This window comes from Ranitomeya variabilis, chromosome 6 (assembly GCF_051348905.1).
Source record: "Ranitomeya variabilis isolate aRanVar5 chromosome 6, aRanVar5.hap1, whole genome shotgun sequence".
Lineage (NCBI taxonomy): Eukaryota > Metazoa > Chordata > Amphibia > Anura > Dendrobatidae > Ranitomeya > Ranitomeya variabilis.
This window is the reverse complement of record NC_135237.1, coordinates 342,012,549-342,027,246: the sequence shown is the minus strand read 5'-3', so window position 1 is coordinate 342,027,246 and position 14,698 is coordinate 342,012,549. Positions and strand designations below refer to the sequence as shown.

The 14,698-nt window shown below is 39.2% G+C and overlaps 1 protein-coding gene and 1 long non-coding RNA gene across 3 annotated transcripts in view; one reads left to right on the top strand and one right to left on the bottom strand.

Moving 5' to 3' along the window:
- The window catches only part of LOC143782432 (N-acetyllactosaminide beta-1,6-N-acetylglucosaminyl-transferase-like), an 86,423-nt gene extending 75,264 nt beyond the window's left edge, over positions 1-11,159 (bottom strand). The window contains exons 1-2 of one of the 2 annotated variants that reach the window (XM_077269856.1): positions 10,030-11,159; positions 9,848-9,959 (exon numbers count right to left, since the gene is read on the bottom strand). In XM_077269856.1, the coding sequence (XP_077125971.1) occupies positions 9,913-9,959; positions 10,030-10,945 (963 nt within the window). In that variant the 5' untranslated portion in view covers positions 10,946-11,159 and the 3' untranslated portion in view covers positions 9,848-9,912. Of the gene's footprint in view, positions 1-9,847; positions 9,960-10,029 lie in introns of those variants that run through there. The other variant, XM_077269855.1, reaches the window with a different exon arrangement.
- A 116-nt stretch (positions 11,160-11,275) lies between these two features.
- Positions 11,276-13,894, top strand: LOC143781156 (uncharacterized). Its single transcript, XR_013216593.1, has 3 exons — positions 11,276-11,387; positions 11,470-11,618; positions 13,584-13,894. It is a non-coding gene; the product is annotated as an uncharacterized LOC143781156 (long non-coding RNA).
- The last annotated feature ends 804 nt before the right edge of the window (positions 13,895-14,698 follow it).

Genomic DNA, 14,698 nt, shown 5'->3' with positions numbered 1-14,698 from the left:
TCGAAAATAGTATGAATGAAAAATTTGATAAACAAAATAAATTACTAGAAGACTCATTGTCCCTCCTCAGCAAAAGGATGGACAGGTTTGAGGACAGAATTAAAAAAATAGAAGAAAGGCCAGATCTAACCTCTAAAATAAACAAAGACATAACAAAAGAGTTGCACAAGCTGAAGCTCAAGGTAGCGGATTTAGAAGATCGAAATCGCAGAAACAATATTAAAATTAGGGGCATCCCCGAGACCATAGGCCCAAACAAACTGGAGGAATTTACCAAAAAATTATTCAGGAAAATTATTCCCTCCCTAACGGAGCAAGAGCTAGAAATTGACAGAATACATAGGCTGCGAAAACCGCCCACCATCCCTAAAGACCTACCCAGAGACACACTCATGAGAGTGCACTTCTTCAAAACAAAAGAAAGAATCCAAAATTACTTTAGAGAAAATAAAGATTTCCCTGAGCCATTTGAAAAACTAAAAATATATGCTGACCTCTCCAAAGAAACGATCGAAGGGAGGAAAACTTTTCAAAGCATTACCATACCTCTCAGGGACAATGAAATCTCCTATAAGTGGGGATTCCCACTCAAGTTAATAGTCAACTACAAAGGCAACTTTATCGTTCTTAATTCTCCAGAAGAAGGCAGAGACTTCTTGCACTCCATCAGTATTCCTCTTCAACCACGACATACAGTCATATGAAAAAGTTTGGGCACCCCTATTAATCTTAAGCTTAATGTTTTATAAAAATTGTTTTTTTTCCAACAGCTATTTCAGTTTCATATATCTAATAACTGTTGGACACAGTAATGTTTCTGCCTTGAAATGAGGTTTATTGTACTAACAGAAAATGTGCAATCTGCATTCAAACAAAAGTTGACAGGTGCATAAGTATGGGCACCCTTATCATTTTCTTGTTTTAAATACTCCTACCTACTTTTTACTGACTTACTAAAGCACTTTTTTTGGTTTTGTAACCTCATTGAGCTTTGAACTTCATAGCTAGGTGTACGCACTCATGAGAAAAGCTAATTAAAGTGGCCACTTGCAAGTTGTTCTCCTGTTTGAATCTCCTCTGAAGAGTGGCATCATGGGCTCCTCAAAACAACTGTCAAATGATCTGAAAACAAAGATTATTCAACATAGTTGTTCAGGGGAAGGATACAAAAAGCTGTCTAAGAGATTTAACCTGTCAATTTCCACTGTGAGGAACATAGTAAGGAAATGGAAGAACACAGATACAGTTCTTGTTAAGGCCAGAAGTGGCAGGCCAAGAAAAACATCAGAAAGGCAGAGAAGAAGAATGGTGAGGTCAGTCAAGGACAATCCTCAGACCACCTCCAGAGAACTGCAGCATCAACTTGCTGCAGATGGTGTCACTGTGCATTGGTCAACTATACAATGCACTTTGCACAAGGAGAAGCTGTATGGGAGAGTGATGCGAAAGAAGCCGTTTCTGCAAGCACGCCACAAACAGAATCGGCTGAGGTATGCAAAAGCACATTTGGAGAAGCCAATTTCTTTTTGGAAGAAGGTCCTGTGGACTCATGAAACCAAGATTGAGTTGTTTGGTAATACAAAAAGGCGTTATACATGGTGGCAAAAAACAGTGCGTTGTATAGTTGACCGATGCACAGTGACACCATCTGCAGCAAGTTGATGCTGCAGCTCTCTGGAGATGGTCTGAGGATTGTCCTTGACCGATCTCACCATTCTTCTTCTCTGCCTTTCTGATGTTTTTCTTGGCCTGCCACTTGTGGCCTTAACAAGAACTCTACCTGTGTTCTTCCATTTCCTTACTATGTTCCTCACAGTGGAAATTGACAGGTTAAATCTCTGAGACAGCTTTTTGTATCCTTCCCCTGAACAACTATGTTGAATAATCTTTGTTTTCAGATCATTTGACAGTTGTTTTGAGGAGCCCATGATGCCACTCTTCAGAGGAGATTCAAACAGGAGAACAACTTGCAAGTGGCCACTTTAATTAGCTTTTCTCATGAGTGCGTACACCTAGCTATGAAGTTCAAAGCTCAATGAGGTTACAAAACCAAAAAAAGTGCTTTAGTAAGTCAGTAAAAAGTAGGTAGGAGTATTTAAAACAAGAAAATGATAAGGGTGCCCATACTTATGCACCTGTCAACTTTTGTTTGAATGCAGATTGCACATTTTCTGTTAGTACAATAAACCTCATTTCAAGGCAGAAACATTACTGTGTCCAACAGTTATTAGATATATGAAACTGAAATAGCTGTTGCAAAAAAAACAATTTTTATAAAACATTAAGCTTAAGACTAATAGGGGTGCCCAAACTTTTTCATATGACTGTAAGGATCGCCTTGACTCTGATGGTAAAACATGAAGAGTTTTTGATCAAGTTTATTGTTTACTTAAATGGGAAACTATCCCGATAAGAAGCTAATACCTATCTTTGGTCGTTCTTGTTAATGTTACATGGGTATAAGTTCAACAACCAAGAAGGTGTTGCTTGGGAGCTAGTAACACGAACTTTTCCCCCCAACAGGTGAAGTCAGGTTCACCGCAGTGGACCACTTCAAGTGGACATTTCAGTTTACTGTTTATTGTTCTTACTTTTATTTAAAGTATATAGGTTTGTTAATCCTCACAGGTTTGCTTATACACAATGAGTTTAAAATTATTATCTTACAACGTAAGAGGTTTAAATAGTCCACACAAAAGACACACCCTTTGGAGAGAACTAATTAAAAGCCATGTCGATATAATTTGTATACAGGAATCCAAATTTAAACACACAGACAACCCAAAATTTTCGCATAAAAACTTCCCACATATCTACAAGTCTGACAACACAAAAAAGAAAGCTGGCGTGGTCACCATCATCAAAGGAACTATCTCATTTGAATTTCTAGAGGAGATCAAAGATGCTAAAGGGAGATTTCATATTCTTGTTTGTTCTCTGAATAACCAGATTTGCACAATCGTTAATATCTACGCCCCCAACACGGGTCAAATAGCTTTCCTAAACAAAGTAAATAAAAAAGTCATATCAGTCAAGAGAAGTGCCATGATTTGGTTGGGAGACTTTAATATGGTTCTGAATGCAAATATGGACCACTTCAATTGAATTCTCCCATTTCTCTGACCCTCATCAATCAGCGTCATGAATTGACTTAATCCTATCAGATATCTTTACACTCCCCAAGATCCATAGAATTACTATAGAAAGGAAAACCTTTTCGGACCACTCCCCAGTTTCAGCGGAAATTCAAATTGGCCACACGATTAATAAAAATCCACTATGGAAATGTGACGCTAACCTATTACACCACCCTGATCATATATCAATAATAGAAAAATCACTAACAAATTATTTCACAGAAAACTCACCTACCGAAACAACCCCATTCACCCATTGGTGCGCCCATAAAGCGGTCATAAGGGGCATCATGATCCAAATCTCTGCAAAACGGAAAAGAATGTTTAGGATCCAGATTGAGGATATTCAAAATAAAATAAAAGATAAGGAAAGCGAACAACTAAATTCAAACCCCCCATCTACTCAAATTAAAACAGAGCTACTACAACTCAGGCAGGAGCTCAAGAAAATCATTTTTTCATCATACCACACCATGGTCAAAATTTCCAAAATGAAGCAGTATTCCTCATTTAATAAGCCAATGCGATACATGACTAATAGAATAAAAAAGATAAGACAAGTAAACAGGATCACCAAAATACAAACAAAAAATGGTACAACGGTATCTCATCCCCAAGATATAGCCAACTCCTTCGCAGATTATTACAGCAAATTGTATAATTTACATTCCCAACCCTCCACCCCACTTCCCAATATTTCTGACATTGAAAAATTCTTGACCACAATTAGCCTTCCAAAATTGACCCTTGGTGATTTAGAAAACCTAACCTCCCCTTTTTCCCTAGAAGAAATAGAAAGAACCATTCTTCAACTCAAGGACTTTAAATCGCCAGGCCCAGATGGTTTCGGAAACGAATATTATAAAACCTTCACCAAATTACTCTCCCCACATCTACAAAACCTTTTTAATATAGCTAGTTCCTCAGGTAAATTCCCAGCAGAAATGTTAGAATCGACAATTATTTTAATTCCCAAACACAATTAGGACTTAACCCTTGTTAATAATTACAGGCCAATTTCCTTAATCAATACAGATCTGAAAATTTACTCCAAGCTAATTGCAAATAGGCTCAAATCCTATTTGCCGTTATTGGTTCATGGGGACCAAAAGGGTTTTATAACAGGTCGTCAAGCGCCAGATGGTACTAGAAGACTTATCAACTCAATTAAATTGATTCATTCCTCTAAAGTGCCATCTGTAATTATTACTCTAGACGCCGAAAAGGCTTTTGACCGATTAAATTGGCTTTATTTAACATCAGTACTTCAAAAATTTGGGTTTAATGAAAAATATATCAACAGCGTAATGGCACTCTATTCAAAACCAACAGCCAAAATTTATGCAAACAATTACTCCTCTACACCATTTAACATTTCAAATGGTACACGACAAGGGTGCCCTTTATCTCCGCTGCTTTTTATTTTATCAATGGAACCACTGGCGCAATCAATTAGGCAAAATAATTCCATAAAAGGTCTACAAACGCGAACACGCCATTATAAGATAGGGCTCTTTGCCGACGATATGATGTTTACCCTGACGGACCCCTATGAATCAGTTTCGGAGCTACAAAAAACCCTTCAATTTTTTTCAACTATTACCTTTTTTAAGATAAACGAAAATAAATCCAAAATATTGCCATTTTACTTGACGGAATTAGAAACAAAGAAAATAAAAGATATTGTTTCATTCAGTTGGTCGGAAGGAAACCTAGACTATCTAGGTACAATCATTTCAAAAAACTTAGACACATTAATGAAGAAAAACTTGAACAAACTCTTGGAAAATGTAAACAAAGACCTGGGTTTCCTCGGTACTAAAGACCTCTCATGGTGGGGCAGAGTATTGGCAACTAAAATTTTTATCGTCCCAAAAATCTCTTATATACTGAGAACACTTCCCCTAAAAATCAACACTTCCTACCTGACTAGCTTCCAATCAACAATAAATACGTTTATTTGGAATAAAAAAAGGGCCCGCATTTCCACAAACATTCTATATAAATGCAAGGAATTTGGGGGCATAGGCTTACCAAACATTACAGCTTTATATCTATCGAATTTAATAAAACAAAGCCAGTATTGGTTCATGAAAGAAGATCCTCCGAATTGGCTTGACCTTGAAATTGAACTTAACAATAGGAAATCTCCCAAAGAATTGGTTTTTGACCATATTCTCAACAGACCTTATAAGGCCTACGCCCATCACCCTATCTTTTCTCCCATTATATATGCCTGGAATAAATTGTCCAAACGAAAGAGAGGCTCCAACAGGAAAGTCCTCCTCCAAAATACCCCTATAGAGATTATCATGCTTACCCAAAATATTAACCCCTCCCCCATATGGAGAGACAATGGGATTCAAAAATTAAATGATATCCATGATGGGGTTAAATTTCTCACCTTCAGCTCTATTAAACAAAAATTTAAAATACCCTCCTCAGCCTTTTTCCCTTACATGGTACTAAAGGACCAAGCTCAAAAATTAATTACAAACAAACCAAAAATATCTGAAGCAACTATTAATTTACTAAAAAAAAACCCACACAATTTATTTTGGAGCAACAAGCAAATATATCGGTGGTTTAACAATGACACACAATTTAATAAGTTAGCTCATATGATAAAATGGGAAGGGGATCTGAATGTAACGTTCACTCCAGAACAGTGGGAAAATGCAATCCACTTTACTTATGCATCAAACATCTGCATGACACTGAAAGAGGCCTACTATAAAATAATAACAAGATGGTACTACACTCCGGTTCGCCTTTCTCATCTGCCGTCAGGAGGATCTCCATTATGCTGGAGAGAATGTGGAGACGAGCGTGGAAGTTTGCTACATGTGTTTTGGTCATGCCCCCGGGTAATACCCTTATGGAGGCAAGCCATAAAATTAATTAACAAATTATTAACAGGTAATATTATAGTTACCCCTGCAATGGCCTTGTTGTCCCTGAACTGGGAAAAAATAGACACAAATGTGAGATCTCTTATCATCCATATCTGCCTTGTGGTCAAACAAATCATAGCTTTCCATTGGAAGAATCCGATTTTACCGGCTTTTACTGAAATTATAGACCAAATTAACTTACACAAGACATACGAAGAAAACTTTGCAATAGCAAATAATTACTATACGAAACATGATAGGAAATGGAAGAAATGGGTTGAGGTAAACTCTAACCTATCGCATTAAAAGGAAAGATGATGGCTTCTACATACCTGTGAGGATATTACTGTTTATTATATGCAATATGCTATTATTATATGCTATTATATGTTACTATATGTTAGTCTGTTAAACAATTGTTAATCATTATCAAATTTTGTTTAAAATGGACAGCGTGTCCACAATGTTGTTCTTACCTTTCCCCAAACCCACCCCCCTACCTCCCTCCCTCTCCTTCCCCTATTCCCTTGTGAGCTGACTCCACATGCTAATATTAAATTTCAAAGATATAATAAAATTATTTGAATAAGTATGATCACAGGTTACCTTTCCCCAAACCCATCCCCCCTACCTCCCTCCCTCTCCTTACCCCTATTCCCTTGCGAGCTGACTATATGATTATTTCCACATGCTAATATTAAATTTCAAAGTTATAATAAAAAAATTATTTGAACAAGAACCAGAGCTTCTAAAAATAGCTCACAGCGCCCCGACTCTTCCCTGACCTCTCTGAGAGAAACGGCCAAAGGAAAGCCCTATTAGGGTCTATGAGGCCATGAGACCCCGCCATATTTCGTTGCCTTTTCGGCGGGGGGGCTAACATTCTTTCTTTAAAGAGAACCTGTCACCTGTCATATGGTGGTCTTATCTCATATCGGTCAGACTTGGTGACAGGTTCGCTTTAAATCTCATTAGCATAATTTTGGTGGCCCAACTTTTTTCTAACTGTAAATCTTTGATGTTTTTTTTTCTAACAGAAATATTTTGCTTAGTCACCGTTGTTTGAAAGTTGAGTGTATAGAACCCAACTGTTCATAAAACATGTGTTACCTACCGTAAATGTTGAGCTCCAGCCTTTTGCAAAAACTTATGTAGCCACTACTTTCATAGAACAAAAAATCTAGGAGCAGAAAACTTACGAGTGCAAAGATCTGGACATTGAATCTTTTTGTACACTTATTTCACTGTTTTTTCTTTAAAACATTTTTTTTAAATATTAAACATCCTTTAAAGTGGAGTCATTTCCCTTGTCCTCTCCCTCTGCCCTCTCCATAGAACTTTATAAGCACCAACTGACAACTCCTATTTCAGTAGTTGGAAACTCTGTATTCATTGAAGACAGATTTTACCCTTAAATTGACAGTGAAATATCAGTTCAGGAGGTGAAAGAAGCAGATTTTGCTGATAAGATATATCACAAAGTTTCTTATTTTCACATGTACTATTGATTTATGAAATAAAATGAAATTGACAGTTACTCTTTAAAAGGAGGCTGCCAGTACAAAACGACAGTTCAAACCAAGCACAGGCGCTCAACTCACTTTTGGCATAACCAAACAGTTTAGTCAACTCTCCCAGCTCCTTGATTTCCAAATGGTAGTAGTAGTAGTAGTAGTAGTATGACGAAGCAGCTGGGGGGGGGGGGATTGGCAGGTATTTCTTTTATTTTTTTTCCTCAATTTAGACTTAATATGGGTAGGTTTTTAGGTATTTTGACTGTATAGACGGCTGTTTTGGGCTCTAGTATTGATGAGAGAGACTCGTGCGAGTTTCTCGCATCACACTTATAAGTGTGACCCCGGCCTAAGGCTATTTAATGGACCATGAAGCGATGTTGCAGCCTATAGTCAACGCTCCATGAATCTGAGCAATTCTATAATATTCAAAACAGCTATTGTTTTAGTGAAGTGGATGTGACAGAGACCCATGAATGGACTGTTCAGAGTCCAAGACTTTAAAGTTATATATTTACTATCACTGTGATAGGGAAATTAATGAAGCAAAAGGAGACGAAAAGTGCAAATAGGGTCTTATCTGGTAACAAAGTGGTGTAAAATATTATAGGTATGCTCACCTGATAGGGACATGAAAGTCACAACTCCTATAGAAGCATGTAAGGGCTGCTGCAGCACCACCAATGGGATGTAATGCAATAAATCAGGAATACGGTGGTCCAGAATCTGGGCTACCCGAGGTATAATCACACACAAAGATGAAGCATCAATGCGATTTATGGTGCCAATGCGTTTCAAGCTTTTCAAACCTCTTCATCATCATGGTTTGGTCCTAATCAGGAGGTTTGAAAACCTTGAAACGCGCTGACACAGTAAACCGCATTCATGCTTCATCTTTGTGTGTGATTATACCTCGGGCAGCCCAGATTCTGGACCACCTTATTCCTCATTTATTGCATAGGGAAATTAATGTCAGAGTGAATAAAAACGGGTATAAGAGGCAAATGACCTCCTACTATCACAAGTCATGACGTCATATCTTCAGACATAACAGTGTTATGGCCCCCTTAGACAGGCCAATCCAGGCCATTGAACGACCACCTACCAGCTGTACACAAGCTGATTGGCCATAAATTACTGTCCTGTTTAAACAAGTAGACGAACATTATATATGCAAATAAAGATTTTTAAAGGGGTTTTCATATTATACAGCATCAAGTAAAAGCAAGAAACTTTGCAATTTACTTGTTATTAAAATCCTCTGCTGTCAAGACCAGAGGGGTCTTAAATTTTCCAGTTTACTGTTTGTTGCCTTGGTTACCAACCACCTCTGTAGTCTAGCAAGTAAATACTACAGCTTTTGAAAGCTCTCTGCTATCCAGCTTGTATATACTGCGCTAAAGTTAATTAGATTGCTTTATGCTGCCAGCTTCAATGCCATAATGCTTCCCCAATGCTGCGGAGGCAAAGCAACTTCTACTTATAGTATCAGGGTATGTCCACATGGTCAGTAATCGTCAGCGCTTCGGATGCAGCACATGTCCGCTGCGTCCAAAGCGCTACTGGCTTTTTGAACGCAGGTGAATCCGCATGTGTTCCTTGAATCACTGCGCCCAATACATTGTTCGGGTGATATTTATCTTACGGAGACTTGTGTCTCTGCAAGATAAATAGACATGCTGCAGTCTGGAAAGACGCGCCGCATGTCCGTCTCCGCAGGGAAGCTGCGGGTGCCATTGCACCCATAGTGGGCATGGGATTTCTTGAAATCCCATCCACTATGCTGTAACATCTGGCCGCTGCAGTTTGGACACTGCAGATGTACGCAGCGTCCAACCCGCAGCGTTTACTGACGGTAGGAACATACCCTCAAAGAGCACATAGTTTCAGAGAGTGAATCTTCCTTACTACTGGTCTAAACTGCCAATCAATGAACATAAAGCCAGGAATCAGGGGAGCGGTGCGTTCTAGACCTTTGTTCTTGAGATAACCCCTTTAATACTATAATTCCTTGTGCATAGGATATAATGTTATCGGCAGCACATTACCTGTTTGCATGGGATGATATGCTGCTGATAACAATGATTTTTAAGGCGGAATACAAATGTATAATATAAATGAGAACTTTGCTCTTTTGACAGGTAAATGGCTGTGTAAAGAGCCTGTCTGTTTAGTTCCTAAGAATATCAATGCTCGTTCAATTATTATTGGCTTGTCTAAATGTGCCATAAGCATCTAGTTATATACTGGTGTATACTGTTCAACAGGACCATTTTGTACAAGAATGCTTTTGGATTTACCCCTGTAGTCCAAAACAAAGCAATGGCATCTAATCGAGTTTCCATATGATAGTACATACCTGGGATTCTACAAAGCAATGGCATCTAATCGAGTTTCCATATGATAGTACTTACCTGGGATTCTACAAAGCAATGGCATCTAATGGAATTTCCATATGATAAATTTCCATATGATTGTACATACCTGGGATTCTATTCAGCGTCACCCAGTAATGCTCATCTGGGCTGTAAGTGTCCTTAGACCATTTCAGTAGATCCAAGGCTCTCTGATCTTCTAGAATAAATTTGGTAATTTCCCTTGTCAGGGCAACATATGCAGACCCAAAGTATATGGTGATATTGTGAGGAGGGGGAGGCTTTACAATGTTGGTCCTCAGCACATGTGAATGTACTATATCCTCACGATGAACATATTTGGTCCGGGGGATGGCATGATCTGGGGGCAGGACCCCGGGAGTGATATTTTTCCCATTAAATTTTTTTAAATGTTGCACAATCTCCTTGTTTGTCTTCAATGGGAAATCCTGGCCACAGGTATTGATCACATACTTCCACCGCACCTCTGATCTCAGCAGATCTTTCATGCAGTTCAGATCCGCCTGCAGTCTGGATATTCCAGCATAAACCACAGGCTCCATTTTCGAGGCGAGAAAAGCATTAGGAAAGCAATTTATAAAATCATCTACTGCCTGCAAGTAATCGGCACTGGACTTCTCATCCACATGGATACAGTATATATTTTGGGGCATATAGATAGCCCTAAACAATCTCTCGAATGTATGGAATTCCTTGTGCAGAGTCATCATGTATGCTAGAGGAAAATCTGCCTCCTCAGCTGACAGGGGAGCCGTGATGTAATGACTTTGCTTTCTATATTCTTGACAGTTAGACATTTCATAGGATTTAGGCACTGTAGGTTTGAATTCAGATTTGCTTCCATTGAAGAGTGCATCACAGGCTTCCAGTAGCAGGATTCTTTCTTCAGTGGCGTTGAACCGGTGGAAAACTTTCCAATTTATGAGGCTATTGTTATAATATAACAGCAGAAGAGTCACACTGAGTATAGGAACAGGAAACATGTATCGCATCCAAGGAGTCATTATTAAACAGGAAAATAAATCTTATACCTCCACGTAAATGAGCCTTTCATCTACACACCGGATGGCAGGATGGTGCATTGTCTCTTCTTCGCGGAGGCCTCCTTTGTGGCCACACATTGGTCATCCCTGGCCAGTGTCTAGCAGCACCGGTCGGTGTTCTCTCCCTTGCTTCCTATGATTTTGTGCAGTCTGCATGAGGCTGTGATGACCTTCTGTTCACTTTAAACATTTGCATATGAAACATTGGGCGCGCTCATTGGTTAAGCCTCTGGCACCCAGCAGCATGTCACTGACTGCTGTAATCTGTCCTTTCCCTTTTCCTTTGCATGTGTTTCACCAGCAAACCCCTCTGCTGGATCTGTTCTGTATTTACAAAATTTCAGATTAACAACTAATTACATTTACAGACACATTTTAGCAATTGTTCTCCGCTGCACAGGAAGTTAGTTCTGCCGGTAGAAAAATCTTTTTCTTTCTTTGGTGACAATTAATATTATATATGTCTTTACTTTTTCTCATTTCAGGGCTCGCTCACACCAATGGAAATATCGGACTATTTATCTGATTTTTTGTCTGATAGCTCTCGGACCAAAGTTATTCAAAGGGGCAGTGCTGACACCGATTATTCTCACTGACAGAATCTGTCTATGAAAATAATCACAGCATCGGAAGGGTGAGAGAAAAAAATCAGTATGGCGCATGATTTTTACGTATACATTAGAGTTCTGCAAAATAGGAAAATGTAAATGTATATGATTAACCCCTTTACACCTCAAGGTAATTTGCACGTTAATGACCGGGCCAATTTTTACAATTCTGACCACTGTCACTTTATGAGGTTATAACTCTAGAACGCTTCAACGGATCTCGGTGATTCTGAGACTGTTTCTTCGTGACATATTGTACTTCAGGATAGTGGTAAAATATATTTGATATGACACGTTTATTTGTGAAAAAACAAAAATTTGGCAAAAATGTTGAAAATTGGACAATTTTCAAACTTTGAATTCTTATGCCCTCCATCCCTTTCCGACATCGGGCATAATAGTACGCCGATGTCGGTCTCCCTCCCTTTGATGTGGGCTCCGGCGGTGAGCCCACATCTTTCCCAGGACATGTCAGCTGTTTTGAACAGCTGACATGTGCCAGCTGTTTTGAACAGCTGACATGTGCCAGCAATAGCTACACCCACCCGCGGTTATTGACAAGTTTAAATAATGCTTCGGCAATCGCGCTGGAAATACACACACTGGTGACCCGCGTCACGTGATCGCAGGTCACTGGTGAGTCAGCATGACTCCTGGAGATTTCTATGGTTGTCACTGCCAGATTGTTGTGAGCGCCACCCAGTGGTCAGCGCTTATAGTAAGTCAGCAATTCTACTACAAAGATCTGATCATCACCTCTATGTAGCAGAGCCGATCAAGTTGTGCCAGCTTCTAGTCTCCTATGCAGACTATTGAAGCATGCCAAAAGTAAAAAAAAATTGTGTTCAAGAATATAAATAAAACTAAAAATATATAAAAGTTCAAATCACCCCCCTTTCAAAATAAAACAATACAAATAAAATCAAATCTACACATATTTGGTATCGCCGTGTTCAGAATTGCCTGAGCTATCAATAAAACAAAGAATTAACCTGATCACTAAACGGCGTAATGAGAAAAAATGTCAAACCCCCAGAATTCCTTATTTGGTCGCCGCTACACTGCATTAAAATGCAATAATGGGCGATCAAACGAACGTATCTGCACCAAAATGGTATCATTAAAAATGTCAGCTCGGCACACAAAAAATAAGCCCTCACCCAACCCGAGATCACAAAACATGGATACGGGTATCGGAAAATGGTGGATTTATTTTTCTTTTAAGCAAAGTTTGGAATTTTTTTCCCCACTTAGGTAAAAAATAATCTAGACAAGTTTAATGTCTATGAACTCGTAATAACCTGGAGAATCATAATGTCAGGTCAGTTTTAGCATTCAATGAACTGAGCAAAAAAGCCAAACAAAAATCAAGTGTGCGATTGCACCTTTTTTGCAATTTCACAGCACTTGGAATTTTTTTCCTGTTTCCTAGTACGCAACATGGTAAAAGCAATGATGTCGTTCAAAAGTACAACTCGTCTCACAAAAAATAAGCCTTCACATGGCCATATTGACAGAATAATAAAATAGTTATGGCTCTGCGAAGGAGGGAAGCGAAAAACGAAAACGCAAAACCAAAAAAATCTTTAGTCATGAAGGGGTTAAATCATAGAGTCATATCACATAAAATAGTTAATAAACAACATTTCCCACATGTCTACTTTACATCAGCACAATTTTTGAATCAAAGTTTTTTTTTCATTAGGAAGTTATAACAGTTAAAAGTTGACCAGCGTTTTCTCATTTTTCCAACAAAATTTGCAAAACCTTTTTTTAAGGACCACATCACATTTGAAGTGACTTTGAGAGGCCTATATGATAGAAGATACGCACAAGTGACACCCCTCAAGGTACTCAAAACCACATTCAAGAAGTTTATTAACCCTTCATGTGCTTAACAGGAATTTTTGGAATGTGGGGAAAAAAATGAGCATTTCACTTTTTTCCACAAAAAATTTACTTTATACCCAAATTTATTTTATTTTCGCAAGGTTAACAGGAAGAAATGGACCCCAAAATGTGTTGTGGAATTTCTTCTGAGCATACCGATACCCCAAATATGGGGAGAAAACCGCTGTTTGGCCACACTGCAGAGCTCAGAAATGAAGGAGCACCATTTGACTTTTTAAAATGCAAAATTTACTGGAACAATTAGTGAACACCATGTCGTGTTTGGAGACCCCCTGGCGTGAAAATCCTGCACAAGTGACACCATTTTAGAAACTAGACCTCTCAGGGAACTTACCTAGATGTGCGGTGAGCACATTGAACCCCCAAGTGCTTCACAGAAGTTTATAATGTTGAGCCATGAAAATAAAAACATCGTTTTTCCCACAAAAATGTTTTTTAGTGCCAAATTTTGCATTTTTCATAAGGATAATGGAGCACCTGCTAGGACCTTGGGGTACTTGGGCCGGTTCCTGTGGTCATTAGAGAGGTAGTCACGGTCTCGGTGACCTGGTCCGTGGCCCTGGGCGTCCAAGTTGAAGGGAAAGTCTTTAAAGGGGATGTTTTGTGAGAAATAAAGAATGTTTGTGACGCCACCTGTGGTATTCGGTCAGGGATGACCGACGCTGCTTAGAAGAGGGGTCCACTGGGGGCTGATGGAATTGCAGCAGAGTTGGAATGGCTTCCCACAGGTGAAGCTTAGTCCCAAGGGCTCCTGGTGCTTTTTGATAAAGGATGATGGGTGTTATGGTGCAGAAAGAAATTGCAAGACACAGGTTTTGCAGTCTCTTTACCTTTTACTGATGCATTCACGGACCAAGACACAGGTTACAGGTTATCTTGGGATCCGGGCAGCCTGGAAGCAATTTGGAGTCCCCTTAACCAGGTAGGGTTGGAAGCATTCCTTACTGCGCTAAAGTGTGAGTCCCTTGCTGCCCGAGGCTTCTCACAAGGTCCTCTCTCTCTGTCCTAAAAGTAGGACAGTACCCGCATGGCAGGCAACGTGAGCCTTTTTACAGTGTCCCTACTTGCAGCGACTCTGTGCTCTATATGCTGCTGTGCTTTCGGGTGTAGTTGTGGACATGAAACTTGAAATCTCCTGCTCTCCTTTTTTTTTGCTGTGGGGCATACAGTCCCACACAGCCTCGGACTCCCGATG